Source organism: Thunnus albacares, chromosome 20 (assembly GCF_914725855.1).
Source record: "Thunnus albacares chromosome 20, fThuAlb1.1, whole genome shotgun sequence".
Lineage (NCBI taxonomy): Eukaryota > Metazoa > Chordata > Actinopteri > Scombriformes > Scombridae > Thunnus > Thunnus albacares.
In genome coordinates, this window is record NC_058125.1 from 21364032 (window position 1) to 21382641 (window position 18610).

The 18610-nt window shown below is 36.8% G+C and overlaps 1 protein-coding gene and 1 long non-coding RNA gene across 3 annotated transcripts; one reads left to right on the forward strand and one right to left on the reverse strand.

Annotated features, from left to right (window-relative positions):
- Positions 1-537: 537 nt before the first annotated feature.
- On the reverse strand, positions 538-18556 carry gucy2g (guanylate cyclase 2g). The gene is made up of 22 exons (XM_044338043.1): positions 17379-18556; positions 14508-14856; positions 12875-12999; positions 11516-11698; positions 11234-11378; positions 9765-9900; positions 9506-9606; positions 9237-9403; positions 8982-9122; positions 8115-8198; positions 7787-7891; positions 7527-7598; positions 6318-6486; positions 6007-6162; positions 5204-5378; positions 4052-4192; positions 3658-3850; positions 2792-2966; positions 2425-2523; positions 1874-1965; positions 1668-1775; positions 538-1519 (listed from the first exon to the last, which is right to left on the reverse strand). The coding sequence occupies exons 1-22, from the start codon at positions 17751-17753 to the stop codon at positions 1424-1426; spliced, it is 3387 nt and encodes a 1128-aa protein (XP_044193978.1). The 5' UTR covers positions 17754-18556; the 3' UTR covers positions 538-1423.
- On the forward strand, positions 3787-17476 carry LOC122971406. Of its 2 annotated transcripts, XR_006399467.1 has the most exons (4): positions 3787-3881; positions 9036-9170; positions 16722-16884; positions 17393-17476. It is a non-coding gene; the product is annotated as an uncharacterized LOC122971406 (long non-coding RNA). The 2 variants fall into 2 exon arrangements; XR_006399466.1 differs by lacking the exon at positions 17393-17476 and having other exon boundaries at positions 16722-17019.
- Positions 18557-18610: the final 54 nt, after the last annotated feature.

Genomic DNA, 18610 nt, shown 5'->3' on the forward strand with positions numbered 1-18610 from the left:
CCTTTTGTTTTAATTTTTTTGCACATATTTTTTTAAATGTTCCAGGAACCTTCACAAAGTTGGTAAATAAATAAAGCATTTTGTTAAATCCAGAAATTAAAACCAGACACTCAACATCACAGCAAGAAAACAAACACGAATACAAATTAACTGGATAAAGATACTTTCATATTTCTTCTATTATGATATTCTTATGAAAGAATAAAGTCACAACATAGAACAATTGAGAATCAATAACAGTTGTGTCAATAGATAAACTACTACTGCTAAATTTCATTGGAAAAGTTTAACTAATGGGACACAAGATGTTTCCTACTTCACTGTAAAGTCCATTCTCAGTGTATGTGCACTGGAGGCTTCAAGTTTCCATATCACACTTGTATAGATTGTATACTGGACCTTGATTGGCTCCAAAGTAGTTGTGATGTCATAAATTATGCTTAAACTCAAATTTAAGGTGAGCACAGAGAAACTTTCCATTTTGAGGAAATTAATGTGAAAACAGCTCTTCAGTGTTAAATTCTGCACATACATAATTCTGCACAGTGAAGCTCAAACATCCAACTGAAGTAACAAGCACAAAAAGACATTTTTTACTTGAGGGGGATTTAAAGTTCTTACCAGACCTTCACATTATTATCAAAGACAACAACTGTTGATCCTCTCAAGACATCATGGTTTCCAAACTCTGCACAGCTGGATAATTTATATTATATATATTTATATCACAAAAGCCAACATTAGAGCTGCAAGAAGTCATTCAAATTGTTATTTAATTACCAAACATACTGTAAAGGTTTCTGTCCATGAGACAACTAGGTAATGCTTGAGATTACAGCCTGCAACTTACAGCCTTATTATTCCACATTTACAGTGCAAGATGCAAAAATATATATAGAATATATATCCCTTAATGTATAGTTAAAAAGTACCTGCATTATAAATTATTTTTACATTTCCAGATTGTTACTCTCTTGTTCCCTTCACATCTAGTTCCCTTGTACCTATACTGTGGGTATGTGTCAGTATGTACTGTATTAATACACAAAGAATAGTAAATTGGAAATAGATAGGGTGTACGTTGCAGGCCATAATCTAAAGTGTTACCAAAAATAATTATTCAGTCAACAACAGTTCAAACCTTCATTTATCAATATATCTTAAATTAGCTTTCAATCAAACTATTAGGTTAAAATTTAAGATTAAGAGTCTTGAAAGTGCTTCCAGGCTCTAGTCTCTTCTCATGAAGTCAGTATCTTCCATTTTCTCTCTAGTTTCTGTCCTTATTTTGTCTTCAGTCTTCCCGTTCACATCCGCCGCAAACAAACTCATTTTGCATTGCATTTTGTGAGACCTATGTGAACATCCTTTCCAGATATTCCTGTCAATATATCCAAAATATGGTCAGAATATCCATTTTTCTTTAAATGTGCACTGTAGTCATCATGCCATCTGTCATGTGCGCTTTGTTCAGGGTTTTCTGGGCCTTTTTATCCGCAGCTCTGGCCTTTCCTGTTTTCTTGAGCAGAGTAGTCACAAATTTATTAACCGAAATACAACACTGATTTTACATTCAACACTGTTTGGATAAAGAGTGCTTGACCTGTCTATGCTGGCTGTGTTTAACAAAACAGGGACTGTGATGTACGTCATACGTCTAACTGTACCTCTGTTGGTAGTTTGAGGCTGTCAGCTGGTGGAGAGCTGTGAGCAACAAGAGGATTATTAAATCCGTGTCTGCTCAGTAGCCAGTAGGTCTTATGACAGCCTTTGCCCTGTCATGGACACAAACACATGCTGGTCAAAAACATATCAAAAACAGACTGCAGCATTTTACTGGGGAAAAAAAAAAACATGTCGACTGTGAAATCACCTTCATTTCGACTTCTCCTCTTTCTTCCAGCTCAAATGATCCGGCCTGGACAAGAATGTCAGCAGTGCACTGAGATATATGGATCTTGAGGGCTGTGTAAAATATACAAAAAAGAATGCCAAACATTTTAAGTTGGCAAAGTATATATGCTTTGACATTTTAAAAAATCTCTTTGCTTTGCTTGAAGAAATCAAATACTAAAACCAGCTGTTTGAAGGTCAACTGAAGCATAAGTGTCACATAATTCAATGTGATATTCAGTTGACTTTTTAATTACCATATATTTCTTTTCTTTACTATATATTTTCTTAATTTTTATTCCAAATATGAAGGTTTGAATGCTTTTTTCAAACCTTTTCCACTATACTGGAAATCAAATTCTGGTGGGAAAATACATCATTAATGTTTTTTTTGGCCTAAAAGTCATCATATTTAAAAATTTAGACTAGAAATAGTGAAATCAGGCTATGGAATTCCTGTCATGAGTTGGTAACTTAATTCTGATGCTCTCAAATTTTAAACGAATAAAGGTTTTTCTTCAGTTCACTCACGTAAGCTGTTACTCTCCATGCGGGAGGCCATGTTCACTGTGTCACCGAAGAGACAGTAGCGAGGCATAGTGCTGCCTACCACTCCAGCAACCACTGGACCTACAAAACCCACACCAAACCTCTCAAATATCAGTTTTTTCATGTACAAACTTACATAATTACATTACATTATTAATTACAATCTTTGTGCATACAAGTGACTGACAGTGAGCAAGATTTCTGGTTCCTCCGAATGTCAAAATATACATGGATAATATATGAAGATGGCCCTCAACTCAACTATTCCCAATACCTTACAGATAAAATAAGGCAGCAGCAAAAGCAAACACTGAATTTGTTTATTTAGTCTGTCGGTATGGTCTCTCACCAGAATGTATCCCAATACGAATTGCAAGACTCTCAGTGGGCATATGGCGGATTTTGAAGACCTTGATGGCGCCCAGGAAATGCAGAGCCATTGTGGATATCTCCAAAGCGTGATTATTTCCATTGCTGAGAGGTAGACCACTGGCTACCATGTAGGCATCACCAATTGTTTCCACCTAGAGAAGATGTAAAGGTGGCAAAGCCATACTGACATTTATAAAGTAACAATAGGAACCCTTTTTCTATGCAAAGCAGCACAAAATAATGAGAAAAAAAAAATGCAAATGGTGCAATTAAATTAAAAATCACTGCATTTTAAAGGAATGTTTAAGCATTTTGGGAGATTTTGATGCAGAGAGTTAACTGAAAAAAATCGATACTAGTCTCATATGTGTTCACTAAATATGAAGCTACAGTCAGCTGCCAGTTAGCGTAGCTTAGCATAAAGACTTGAAACGAGGCGAGACAGCTAGAGTGGCTCTATTCAAAGGTAACAAATCTGCCTAGCAGAAAGCTCACTTATTACCACGTTACATCTCATTTGTTTGATCTGTATCAAAACTTAAGTGTGAAAACAATTTAAGGTTTTACAAGTTTTACTTCATGCTAACTGTTTCCCACTCTTTCCAGTCTTTGTGCTAAGCTACGCTAACCAGTTGCAGGCTATAGCTTCATATTTATCACACAGAAATGAGAGTGGTATTGATCTTCTCATCCAATTCTCAATAAGAAGGCAATTAGCTGTTTTTCCCTATAAAAAACCTTCAACACTATATACTTTAGAGATTTACAGTCCCCTCTACGTCTATGTCACATCCGTAATGCATTGTACTGAGTGAAAAACAGAAGGTCTTGTTTGTGACATACTTTGTAGACATCATACATCTTGATGATGTCGTCAAAGAGGCTGTAGAGGTCATTGAGGAACGTCACCACCTCCATTGCAGAGCTGACCGCACACATGGAGGTGAAGCCCACAATGTCAGAGAAGAAGATGGTCACCATTTCGTAGCTACGTGGCTCCACTGACTTCCCTGCCATCAGCTGATCTGCAATGTACCTACGACCAATGAAATAGCAGCACTGACAAGGTAAAGGTGGCGGTGCCCACTCACTTATTGATGTAGTCATGGAGGCCGATTCAAGTGGTGGCACTGTGGTCATATGATTTGAATGGTTTAGCATTGATTGCTAAGTAACTTGTAGTTCTGTGTTCATGATTGGCATAAAGAAATCATTTTGATGCAGTTACATCTGTTACCTTGGTAACATGCTGGAGAGAAGCTTGTCTGCACGGGCCTTCTCGGCTGTGAGCTGATTGGTCCTCTCCTCCACCACCTCCTCCAAGTGATTTGCATATTTCTCCAACTTTTCCACCATATTATCCAGTATATTTGCATGACTACAGTACAGAAAACCATCATCAACTCCGGTAAGGAGTTTTCAGACATGTTTGTTTGTTTGTTAATTAGCAGGATATCTCAAAATGTTATTAAACAGATTTCAATGAAATTGGGCGGAAAGTTAATCCAGGGGCCAAAGAACAAGTGATTATTTTTTGGTGCAGATCCATGATTTTTTAAAACAATCTCCTAAAGGATATGACTGGTGGTTTTCTAGATTTTTCTTCTTGTCAACAAATCTCATGTGCAGAGCCAAACCAACAATAAGTACTTACAAGTATTGTGTGTGTATCCAAAGCCATATCTTAGTTGTCTGTTCCATGGACCTCCGTTGTTGGCCAAAAACGATTAAAAACACGTCAATGAGCCACACCGTTGCGCTGGGTGACATGTTCCCTTGCTACTTAGAGTTTTGAGCACATTGGAATATTTAGAACCAGCTCCAAAGACTAATAACAGCGATCACGTTTTCAGTCAAAGAACGCGGTTCCATTTACAGAGCTTCGCTAGCATGTGCTACATATCACAACCTCTTGACTTCGTACTGAAGTTCTTGACATTTACAAGGTAGGACAAAGAACTTCAGTACGAAGTCAAGAGGTTGTGATATGTAGCACAACAAGTTAGCTGATTTGCTGACATTAAGCAAAATAAAGAAAATCACCAGCCTTAATCTTGAACATTTGCACAAGATGAGGCATTTTCGCTAATGACTCATTAACTACTGCACCTTCTTAAATGAAAACGTGGCGCATGTATCAAGTAACTACTTTTTTTTAAAGCAGATAACAATTTCAGAGGATTTTACAGCCCTGGTGGAGGCATGCACTCTGAATGCTTTTTAATATATTACAACAAGCTACCTGAATTTCATGTGCATGCACTTGAAAGTAAAAAAAATTAAGGTGTGTGACAATGTTAAATACACCTGCAGGTCCAAATGAGAGACAGGGAGAACAGTTTATTTTCTTATATTTGGGTTAAGAAATAGAAAATCTCAATAGCCTGACCTGTCTGGGCTGGTATCCCTCAGTTGTCTCCGTATAGACCCAAACGGTGGTCGGCGGTCAGGGTTTTCACTCCAGCAGGCCCTCATCAGCGAGTTGATGTTCTCATCACACAGCTCAGACAGCACTGGACGGAGGGGTTCCCCTTGGAAAGGAGTCCGCAACTGCATAATAATCTCTGGAGAAAACATGTAGCAAGAAGGAAAAATCCTGGTAGAGCTGGACTTTTGGAGATTTTGGATTTAGATATTTTTAGTATTGCTAACAGTGTGGCTCTTATCAGTCTGTCAGTTGGTCAACTGGTCCGTTGGTTGGTCAGTCCACCACTTTGGTCCAGACTGAAATATCTCAACAACTATTGGATGAATTCTCATGAAATTTGGTACACACATCCATCCCCAGATGATATATTCTTATGACTTGGGTAATCACTTAACTTTTTTTGCACCATAATCAAGTAAAATTTTTTGTTTGTCCAATACTTTGGTTTATGACCAAATACCTGAAAAATTAATGACATTCTCATTCAACAGCCTCAGTTGTTTAGTGCTTATTAGCAAATGCAGACATGCTAACATGCTATATAAGATTGTGAACATGGTAAACATTATACCTGCTAAACATAAGCGGCATTAGCATTTAGCTAAAAGCACAGCAGTACAACTTCAGAGTATGAATGTAGACTTCTCCTGTTGTTATTTGATATTTTCAGTTTAATTTAGTTTAGTTTTATTTCCAGACCTTTCTGTATGCCATTTTTGTGTCCCTCCTTTGTTTTGTTAAAATATAAATGAATAAATGCTGACCTTTGGGCTCCAGGTTGATGTCACTATATGGGCCGGCTTTAGAGTTGTACATGAGTTCCCACATGATCATGGAAAAGCTGTAGACATCACCTTTGGGCGTTCCATTGACTAGGAGACCGACTTGCCTCAGAAGCTCAGGGGCCATCCAGTACATCTCTAAAACAGCCAGCAAAACATCTGGTAACTAAGGAACCGCTAAAATGAGTTAATTCTCTCTCATGCTGTGATAAACATGAATGCAGATATATTAAGGATTAAATTTGTATCAGTACTAAACAGTTTAACTTTGACAGTTGAGTCCACACGCCAACCTTCATAATTGGGATTTTCCAGTGGGTAGATCTTGTTCTTGCTCCCATATTTAAACTCCCAGAGTCCAAAGCCAGAAAGTTTAATCTGGAGTCGACTATCCACCAGACATGTGCTGGGCTTCAAGTTCCCATGAAATCTCAGGCTACTCTTGTGAATGAACTCCATTCCCTGGAACATGAACAAACAGATTTAAACAATAACTGTTCCAAATTATAATGTATTTTTGAGGCTTGTCCATGTTAAAATAAAATAAATCTGCCCTGTGGTATAACCACAGTTTGTGTCTGTTTTAAGGGTCTGAAAATTGTCCCTTTTATTTTATGTTCCTAGTTGTTGTATTTATGTTTGATATTAGGTACAGTAGGTAAACATTAAGTGTTATTCACAAGATGTAGTGTCCCCCTCTACTCAAAAATGTGTTTTGCTTATTGTTACTTTATTTAAATGTTTGAGCTTCAGTGTGCAGAATGATGTATGTACAGATATTGACACTGGAAGGCTGTTTTCATATTCATCTGCTGAAAGTGAGAAGTTTCTCTGTGCTCACTGAAAACCTGAGTTTCAGTTTGTCATATGGAAACTTGAAGCCTCCAGTGCACATACAGTGAGAACGGACTTTAGAGTGAAGTAGGAGACATCTTGTGTCCAGCAGTTCAATTTCTGAAATGAAACATATGTGCATATTCACAGGTTCTGGATTAAAGTTTAACTGGTGGACAAGATGTCTCCTACTTAACTGAAAAGTCTATTCTCAGTGTTTGTGCACTGGAGGCTTCAAGTTTCCACATCACAAAATTAAACTCAGGTTTTCAGTGAGCACAGAGAAACTTCTCACTTTCAGCAGTTGAATGTGAAAACAGCCTCCTAATGTTGAACTCTGCACATACATCATTCTGCACAGTGAAGCACAAACATACAACTGTAGGAACAAGAAGAAAAACATATATTTGAATGTAGGGGAACTTTAAACTTTTGAAATGAAAAATATTTGCATATTCTTAGCTTTTTCTGAATTTTTAAATGAGAGTGAAGGAGTAGATTTTAAGAACTTCTAACTACATAATTGAAATTTTTAGTGGAAAAACAACACACAAATTATTATTGAAAGCAGAGCATTTTTATGTCTTAAAACGTGTTTAATGTTCATTTAAAAAACATAGTCAATGTCTTCCCAAGCACTAAATTACTGCAAAAATAATTTGACTCACATTGACAATGTCATAAGCAAAGGACAGCTTAAACATCCCGTCCAACTCAACATCTGAAGCCTTTAGAATGTCCTGCAAAAAAAACCAAAAAAAACAAAAAAAACCCAAACTAATATTTTGAAGTTGAAGCAAGCCACTCATGCAGCTATCTTGAAAAGAGTAACAACAAAGCATTTCAAAGTGGCATTTCTACAAATATAGTGATGATTTAAAGTATAAAGAAAAGTTTAAAGAAAAGCAGTACGTGTTGAGATACTGACCTTCAAGCTGCCTTTCTTGCAGTACTGGATGACCAAACAGACATTTGGTGGCTCAATGCACACACCAAAGAACTGCACCAAATTCTCATGTTTCATCTCTTTCATCTGTCTTAAAGAGTTTAAGATGGTTAGGCACAAAATATATCTTTGCATGGGTAAAGAAAAAATCTGCTATCCTTCACTTATATGTCTTAAAGAATCAACGTTACATATAATCTTTTTTAATTAGATGTTTTGTTCCTGTTACATTTGTTAGAATAAAAACAACAGGCAAACTAAAAAAAATCAAGAAGTATGTTTTGGTCTAAAACAACGTAAGGAACTTTACCACATTGAACTCTGCGATAATTGAAGGTTTCTGCAAATGACTGCCAATATGGTTCTTGATGTACTTAATGGCCACTTGATTTCCCTGTATGGAATTCAGAGTACCTCATTAGCCAAAAGGAAATATTCTGACATGTGAAAATAAAATCTGAGCAAAGTTATAAAAGTACATTTTCATAAAAAATCATTTTAAAACACAGCCAACAATAATTTTCTTTACTGATTAATCTGTTGATTATTATCTCTTTTCATCAATTAGTCATTTGGTCTATAAACTGTCAGAAAATGGTAAAAAATGTCATCAGAGCTCAAGGAGATGTCCTCCTGTTTTGTCCGAGACAACAGTCAACAATCCAAAGATATTCAGTTCACTATCAGTAAAGACAAAAGAAACAAGAAAATATTCATTCATATTATATTATATTCATTTGTGAGGCTGGAACAAGAGAATTTTTACTTTTTATTCTCAAAAAAAACTACTAAAAACAATTAAGCGATTATCAAAATAGTTGGTGATTAATTTTCTGTTGATCATCTAATTGACTAGCTGTTGCAGCTCTAAACACAAATAAGTGTTTCTTTCTTTTGATCCATGTTGACTTTTGTCATTTTGAGGACATACAGCAGACAGCCACTCTAATCTGTAATCTGTTTGATTTCTATGATACTTTGGACCAAATTTGCACCCATTATATAGAGTTTAATGGAAAAACTAAAAAGATTACAGTAATTCTGGTTCATTTGAATACTACTATGTCTCTTCTAATAAACATATCTATTCTTGTATGTGAAATACATCAGGCCTGTTGAAGAAGCTTAAAGTTCAAAATGTACATTTATCTCTTTGGACCCTGAATGAAGGTTGTACCTGATAGAGGCCTATGGTGATGTAGACTTGTTCTTTGCCTGTCTTGTCCCTCAGGCCATAACTGTTGTTGGAGAAATTGGACTGAGAGCCTCCACTCCCACTCTGACTACCTGCGGTGCTTAGAGATAAACCCTGAACTCCCTGGAGGAGACACAAACACACACAACAAGCGTGTGAACACAAAACCAGGTGAGCAAACACACTCAAATACAGTATACAGAGGCACGCTCATGCACTTTTTGATAGGACTCTTACTGAGGGCTCCCTGATGATGGCAATGTCGCTGTAGTTGATCAGCCACCAGCACGAGTCATCAAGTCTCGTCTGGAGTCGTAACTTCTGCAGAATGAGGACCCAGATGCACAAGACTGCTAGCCCACCGATGATGGGGAAGGTCACTAGCAGAGCCAGCAGGGCAATGTCTGTGTCCAATCAAGACAATAAATTATGAAGGTGGTTAGCTTGGCCTGAATAATTTGTTTAAATTGATATAATGTTTTATGGAGACATAAATGTTACTTTACCATTAATCAGCCATTCACAGAGTTCGTTGTTGAAACCACATTCTGGGTTATCAGAAGGTCTTCCTTTGGGCCACACCACAGAATCAAACATATTTGTTGGCCTGAAATATAATTTTTGTGTGATTGAAATTTAATATGAAAACATTTGAAACATATGTTATGTATTTGGAGATGGAAAAAAACAAAGTGTTTTTCCAAAAGTGAAATGTCTTTATCACAAAATGCTAGATTGTTTGATGGTATAAAAAATTTGTGTTACCGGACAACTTTGGTGTGACTGTCAAAATGGAGGATGGGCACAAACTTGGTAATGTCTCCTATATGCTGCAGGTCATAAATGGAATAGTCCATATTTCTTTCCCCTTCTTCATCAAAGTGGACTAGTCCAGAGGCTCCTACAATGTCAGGTCATCACTGCATCAAACTTTCTCTGAAAACAATGTACTAGCCTTCATTTCGTTAGAGGTTTAGGTTTATGAACTGTTTAAGAGTTGATGCATTGGAGGGCTAGTTCACTCAAATTACGAAAACACGGTTTTGAGAAATCTGACTCTGAGATTTGTGCCACCAGCCTAATACAATGAAACCAAAATGGAATTTCATGTATGGTGTTTGCAGCATTAAAAAATAGACAGTTTTAATTTACTCCTTTCAACCACAGAAATAATCCCTATATGAAAAATGTTGACAGTGAGGGATAATTGAGTGTTTCTGGAAAGAGATGTTGCTGTTAAATGTTTAAAATATCATTGTCAAATATCATTGTGAGGAACCTAAACTAAATTCCCTTCACCTCCATTGTATTAGGGTACAGGCAGAAATGTCAGAATCTAGGTAAATATAACCAAAACTATCTGCAAGGCTATTTATTTATTTATTTTGTAATTTGCATGAACTGACAGTTTAATGCAATCAAATGAAATGTGCCATTTGACTATTATTTTTCAAATGAATTGTTTCTAAAAGATTGAGAAATTTTTAAAAAATAAAGATACAAATTGACCCCAGCTTCCAAATTAAACATGTTAACAGATGTTTTTGAAGAGAATGGATGAGTGATGATCAGCTAGCTAATGGTGTATATAAATGCTTTGATAACAAAATATCAAGCTATAAGTTACCTAATCACTATCTACATGTGAACACTTAGAGCACAGAATCAAACTATTACGACTCTCAACAGCCTTAAAGCAGTGTGTAAGATTTAGTGGCATCTAAGGGTGAGGTTGCAGATGCAACCAAATAAATATACCTCCCCTCCCCTTCCCTTCCAAGTTTCTAGGAGAACCTACGGTGGTCTCAAAACTCGTGAAAAATGTGAAAGGCCTTCTCTAGGGCCAGGGTTGGGTTTGTCTGTTCTGGGCTACTGTAGAAAAATGGCAGTGCTCCATGGAAGAGGACCCACTCCCTATGTAGATATAAAGGGCTCATCCTAAGGTAATGAAATACAGCAATTCTTATTTTCAGGGGATTATACACTAATTAAAACATGCTTATGAATATTATAGTCCATTTCTGCCAAGTCTGTTCCACTAGATGCCACTAAATTCTTCACACTGCAACTTTAAGAATATATTTTGCAAATTTCTTTTACTGTACTATTAAAACAGCCACTCATCACACACTAATGAATCAACCAAAAAAATTATGCAAATTTGTTTTGAGTACTAAGCATACTTTGGTAGACTGAACCTCACAATAATAATAGGTATTAAAGCAATTAATTACCTGGAAATCGAATGTTGTTTTTATTCTTTAATCTCTGTAGAAGCTCCCGTCCATCATGAGGGTCTTTGCCGTCTTTCAGGACTTCCTTCAGTCCCATTGCATAAAGAAGCACCGCGTCATGTAGATATGCAGCGTAAGGGCTAACCTGAAATGATAGAATCAGGGCACTGAAAGTGTTTTTGATCAAAATGAATGTGAAATTGTTCAAATAACAACCTTTTTGTTCTTATGTTTTTTGTTATATTTCACCATAGTTTTTCAAAACTTATCAAAAGTGCTCACCTGTCTTTCAGATGTCAAGTTGCTCTGAAATGGGTGCCCTTTGAGTTTTTCGAAAACTTGCTCAAAAAAGTCATAATACTCGTAGCCTTCGTAGGACTTCTGGCCAATGACAAAGGTCATGTCAAAGGCCCTTCTGGTGGCTTCGTTAATCCTGTTGTTCATGGCATATTTCCACAAGTTATCCTGCTCAGGAAAAAAAGATTAACATGATTAGCACAAGAAACAAGTTAGTAAAGCAATACGGAAGTTAGATAGATAGATAGAATTAGCGTGGGAAAAGTTAAAAGTGAGTCTTTGGATGATAATGCTGATGATACAACTATAAGTGATTTCATTAAGCAGATGTCTCATTAAACAAAAGACATTACATTTTTCCATATCATACTTATATGATATATAAGTCATAATATGACTAACTATCCCTACACTGCAATGCAAGAACAACACTACTTCTTTATTTCTACTTAATCTTCTGCTGCACATGGATCAGTTGGTTAGGATGCTGACTTTTTGCCTGAGACATGCAGCTTTAGCCTCAGTCTGTTAGCATGACATTGTGTGTGGCCATCAAGTGCATATTTAAGACCCCTTTTACAAGATTGTCGTTTTAAAACGAGTCAGCTGGAAATGTGAGAACATCACCTGGAGATGACATTCATCATCCAACTCGTGGAGAAAACGTTAGCTTAATTAACTTGCTGGCTACAGCTGAGAAAACCTGCCAGCACCAGCTGTCGTTTTAGCTGACAAAATCAATGATTGCCAGCTAGATTAAGCCTGCTTTTGTTGGCAAATGGTCAGTTATAATCACTTTAAGGTTGTGTGTTCAGAAATGACATTCCTGATATGGGTAAAGAAATACAAAACTTTGCTTTCTTTCTGATAGTGAGATGAAATCAAGCTTATTTCTGTGCATACAATCCTAACCCAAAGTAGGGGGAAATAGCTATCCTGCTTCTGTCTAAAGTGAAAAAAATCACCTACCCACACCTCTAAAACTGACTTACTAACAGGTATCTTGTTTGTTTAATGAACAGAAGCCTGCTTGCAATGTAAAAAATGAAATAAAATATAAAAACGCCACTTTGTGATTTTAGGAAGTTATGTTTTTGAGCTATTGTATGACTAACAACAGCTTATCCATTCCCTGTGTAGCGTCGGACAGGAGTTTTTTTAAAATGTTTTTTGGTTTCTATAATGGCAGCTTTACTGTGACGACAAGACTATTCCAGCTATAAAACCACTAATTCATTCAAAAAGATCTCTTGGGTCTTAACAACCTGCATTTTTCCTGTTTCCCCACAGAAAATCAAGTTGAATACGTGTGTAACTGTTAATGTGTTTTAAAGTTTTACTCACCACGTTGCCACTGACCTCAAAATGCTGCACCAGGAAGAACACGTAGTCGCCATTCATCAGGCCCTGTCTCTCAGCCTCCAGCAACAGAGATATAGAGTCCTCTCTGTTTGATAGTACCACTATCACTGGAGGGCAGAGGGTCACAGCAAAACATGAAACATTTGACAAATACAGAAACAGTAACAGGTCAAAGGTATAATTGGGTTAATATGTGGTGCTGTGGGGATGATGCGGTATGTGTGAGTCGGTGAGTTTCAACACCCATATGAAAAAGAACTTAAATGATATATGCTGTAAAATGTACATTGGTTTTGTGTATTTTCTTACATGATTATGATTTATCTGTCCATTAAAAATAAGTTTCATACTTTGATGAACATATAATGTTTGTCTATGAAAGGAATAATAATCATGTAAGAAAGAAAATATGGAAGAAGATCCACTATTAACCACTTACTGGAATCAAAATATCATTAGAATATGAACATAACCAACAAAAATTAAGTAAAACTTTTTTATTCTTTAACCATCAGAGGTCCACAACAGACCCATTTTTGTGGGGGGACAGAGATAGGAGGGAGATAGCAGCTCAACAGTATATGCCACATAGAAGTGGTATACATCATCTGAAAGCTGGGAACCTGAAGATTAATTTGAGATGTAGCTCAGCACTGTATGTCAAGTCTTTTTCTAGTCATAAATCTGTAATAAGCATTGTGTTTTGGTTGTGCATAGGGGTTAGAACATTATGATGGAGGTATATGATGGCCATTCCCATGCGCAATTATTTCTCATAAGTTGTTGCAGCAGTTTTTGGGTTGATACCATTTGTTACCACAGATTTGGTGCTAAATTGAACCATTTTTGACCACTGAAGAATTGATAAAAAATTGTCAAAAACCATCCAAAATACCACATTGAGACACCACAACCTTGAGAAACGTGAGGTCAGTGAGGACAAGTTTCAAAAAATGATCTCACTATAATGAAATGGCTACTATGGGGACTAACATCATCACAGATGAATACAATTGGGCTCATTGAATCCACAAGAGTCTCAGCTTTCCAGTCATACCCAATTTATGCAATTCCAAGACTATTTAGGGACCCCAGTACACAGAAATATTTAAATACACCATTTTTAGAATAGGTGAAAATAACATATTTATACTGCATGCAAAAAAACTGCATGGTTTTTGCCCAAGACTGCATAGGATTAGCATGAAGTGGGCATGTCTGTAAAGGGGAGACTGGTGGGTACCCATAGAACCCATTTTCATTCAGATATCTTGAGGTGAGAGGTCAAAGGACCCCTTTGAAAAAGGCCATGCCAGTTTTTCCCTCACCAAAATTTAGCTTAACTGTGGAGCATGGTTGGTACAGATGGATGCCTTAGGTTGTCTAGTTTCATATAATACCAGTATATTTACTCGAGCTTTAAAACTGAGTCCGCTACAGCCTTGTATGTGGCCCTGTGGGTCTCAGAGAGTTTTTAGTTGTGAACATGCAGGTCCTCTATCATCCACCAGGGGGTTCTGCAGCACCCTCCGCACCACTACTTCCCACGGCCTTCCTTGTAGAACCAAATGAATCACAGTTTACCACAATGTGCACATTGAAACACTTTTCTTACCTCTGGCGACTGTTGAGACGTACTTAACATTTCGATAAATAAGCTGAGGATTGCTGGTGTCAAACTTGACGACTGCGGTCAGTTTGAATTTGGCTCTCAGTGGATTCTCAATAGTTTTCCACAGAGCGTCAACTTTGTCCCAAGTGTTTGAGTCTAATCCCCCACCAATCATCGCTATGTGACTCCATCTGAAGAACTCCAAGGTCTTCACCAGGACCTCTGAGGTTCTTTTAAGCGGGGGCGTAATTTTAATGTAGGAATCATAGATATTACTGTTGTCCATTTTGGAGGATTGTCCCACAAAACCAAACATGGGGATGTTCCATGTTGAAGCAATGAGACCAGTGACCTGTAAGGCAGTAATAATGTACAATTATGTTTTAAAATTATTATGTGAATTAATGTAGAGTTCAGTTTACTGGAAAGGAAGACAAAAAGTTTAATTTCTTAAAAATTTTTGGTGATGTAGTGGTCAAGTTTTACATTTAGATGAGTACATGGACCAATGCTACATGCTAGTTTCCACTACCCATCCCTAGATCTTTCTTTATGCAACTACACAAAACTCAAAAGGAAAACACACACAAAACAACATAAAACACAAACAACAACATAATAAACTAGAAAATGCATTCTATGCGGAAAATGCGTGTGAACGCTAACAGCAGAATTAAATCGCAAAGCATTGCTGAAAATACTACAGACTTGTTCGGCATCCCCATCTGTACAACTTTGATGAAATTGAAATGGCGGTTAATAAGAAGTATGGTGGTATTTCACTAATGGCCACAAGGTGGGGCTACTGGTTCAATATGTTGTTCACATTCTAATTGAAGAAACATCATGTTATAATATTACAGTAGCCCTCCCGTGGGTAGAATTGTGTCAAATGTTACACACTTATGCAGTGTGGCTGTATGTACAACATTTCCAAAGTTGGTTGCGGTCAACTTTAGCATTGAAGAGTTATGGCCCATTAAGTGCAGCAGGCCACGCCTTCAAAATTTTGGTAACCAATTACAGACAAACAGTAAGTGATACCAAAAACAGACTCATAAGTTTAATTCGGGGTCATCTACGAAAGGTCTGTACCAAATTTGGTGAAGATTAGATGAAATATGTATGTACAAAAGCAAAAAATGTGTTTACCCAAAAATCCAAAATGGCAAAAAAAGAATTTCCAGGCTCAAATGGGTGTGGCCAGATGAATCGGCATCATTCAAGGAAGACACTGTACAAATACTGTTTTTATATGCCTCACGTTCATGAGTTATTAGCCAAAATGTAAAACACGTAATAACTGACCACATGGTGGCACTATTGGTACCATGTTTTAATATGTTAAGCATTTCCACATGGGACACCTGTCCATTAAGTATGAAGCATTTTTAGTTTTGAGATATCAACTTTCAAACATTCCTCCCATAGACTTGCCATTATAAATTATTATATTTTAAAAAATAAAATAAAATCACTGGAATATGCTGGAAAGAAGAAAAGCAATAGCACAAATGTCCTTAAAGAGCTGAACATTTTGATATTTGAATGGTTTCTGTCGCTGAAAGTAGATCGAAAAACATACGGAAGAATAAATAAAGATTTGAGAACAAAAGTGTGAATGCTTGTCAGTATTCAAACTAAAAATTGAAATGAGAACGTAAAGAAAAGCATATCTGATGCCTCTTAAAGAACAGTTTCAGACTGAGTATAAAGTGATCCCATTCATTGTCCATTTTGAGTTTTGTGGGTTAGGAGTTCCACGTTGCCTTAAACCAAAAAAGACCTCTGTCCAAAGGAGGTTTTACGAAGGAGTAGCTTACAATTCCACATAGATGCACAATCAGTTCCTCCATCAGAAATCAAGTCAGTGAGCACCTGAACAGCTTGGTTATGCAGCCAATTGTGGATGTGTTTAATGTTAGCAAATTTACTGGTATATCCAAAAATTCTGATTGGTTATACATCATCTTAAGAGGATTGATTATTGTAGAAGCTGTTTGTGACCAAGAAGATTCCTGACAACTTCAATGCAAAAAGATCATGGCATGAATATATAGTAATAATCTGCAGCATAGGATGGTATTCAGTCTGTTTTTATGGATCTAAATGTATGATAGTTTGCTTTTACAATCTTGCTTTTTACATTTGTCAAATTTTAGATGTGAATCTAATATAAAACTTTCATCTGTTTAATCTGAAATCTTTTTAATGCAGCATCTGGATGAAAAGCATCAATGACAACTTTTATGCCAATAAGGACAAGAAGAAATGTTTAAAAAATGGAACAATTTCATGACAACTGGACATACTCCATCTGCTGTGGAAGATCATGTGATATAATCAAAAGCAACAGAAAAGCTACTAAATGGAGTTTGTGGTGAGATTGTTTTGTCAACATATTGACACAGTGTCAGGCAGGAGTTTTCAAACCATACTGCTGCCTGTAGATTGTAGAGCTGCAACAATTAGTCAATTAATCGATTGGTCGGTCACTTTTTTGCTAGTATGTGTCATACATGATAGTAAACTGAATATGTTTAGATTTTGGATGGTTGATCAGACAAAACAAGACATTTGAGGATGTCACCTTTGGCTCTAAGTAAGTTATAATGAGCAGTTTTCTCTATTTTCTGACATTTTATAGACAAAACGATTAATCCAGAAATTTACTTGCAGATTAATTGATCATGAAAATAATTGTTGCAGCCCTGGCAGATTGTAAGAAATAGTTCTATCAGATATACGTATAACAGTATTGTTTGATTCATATTCTTTTAAATCAGTTATAAATGAACTGAAGAGAAGAGAACCAAGTTTGAAGCATCAATTACAACTTTCTACATTAACACACATAACATCATGAATGCATACCTCGGCTTCTTCAGGACATGCTGGACCAAAGAGTGCAGACACGTTTTCTCTCCACACCTGGTGAATGAACCCTCCCAGGGAAAGTTTGGGATTACAGTCTGTATCTGTGAAGACAAAATCCAGACTGTAGTTCCCCAGTAAGGAGGGATTCGTGTTCACCTTCTCCACAGCTATCTGTATGGCGGAGCCCAGCCGTAGGGCACTGAAGGGGAAGGACACGTTCCAGGGAGCCTGGAAGCCAATTAGCAGCTTGTGAGGATGAGACCCTTTGGTGCCGTTATTGATGACAGTGGCAGCAGTTAACACAATTGTTAAGTGAAGCACCAATATCTGGCTCATGCCAGAAAAATATACCGCCCTCGACATCGTTCTCATCCTATTAGTTGCTTCATGTTACAGGGCTTAAATATACAACTTCCCTGATGATGCTGGACATTTGATTAGGGAGGAGGAAATGTAAATATGTGGAGGAGAGTGGGAGGTACAAAGAGGGATTAAGTCAATCATTCTATTGTCTTTTCTGCCGTGCGATTCTTCTAGAGTGTGTCCCCATGCTTAAGTCCAAAATAGATTTCATCATGCATCTGTAAAAATGACTTTTTTTCAAACATTACTCTTAAGGTAGATGATGATTAAATGCACTAATTTCCAACAACAAAAAGTAGAAGTTCTGTCAAAAATAACATGTATGTTCTTTTTTAGATTTTATGTTGATTTCCCACTTTGAGACCAAAGTAAGAGTAGGAGGGCTTCACCCTGATGAAGGCAAGATGGCTGAAAACGTTAAATAAAGCAACATGTACTGGAGAGGAGTTGTGTGTGATTTTTTGTTGACCATATTTGTAATAGGCTGCCTGATAGACAGATTTAGCAAGATTGTCACTGATAAGATTTTATCAACCAATATCAGTAAATTCCAAAGGTACCACATGCAGTTATCATTCATGTTCATAAATGTACTGTCAAAGTTCATCATAATCTCTTTTTATCTCTAACAAGGACACACTTCCACTGCATGCAAACACACACAGATGAGGGAAGTGGTAAATGACTGTAGACTGTTTTATTAGAGTTAGAGTGTGTGCTAATTTAATTAAGGTGAAATTATTGAAAAAATAAAAAAGTAATAAAAATACAGCAAAAACTGTGTTGCAGATCTCCCGAGAGTGTTGTCTGCTGGTGCAGGGCTGCAAAAACCTGATGAGGCAGGTTGAGCCTTGCTCTTGCAGAGA

Excerpts from the sequence above, each read along its gene's own strand:
- gucy2g (XM_044338043.1), bottom strand. The coding sequence starts at position 17,753 with ATGAGAACGATGTCGAGGGCGGTATATTTTTCTGGCATGAGCCAGATA. Across the intron at positions 9,404-9,505 it reads CTGTGAATGGCTGATTAATG|ACATTGCCCTGCTGGCTCTG; the intron begins GTAAAGTAACAT and ends GATTGGACACAG. Across the intron at positions 4,193-5,203 it reads AGGGATACCAGCCCAGACAG|TCATGCAAATATACTGGATA; the intron begins GTCAGGCTATTG and ends TCTGTACTGTAG.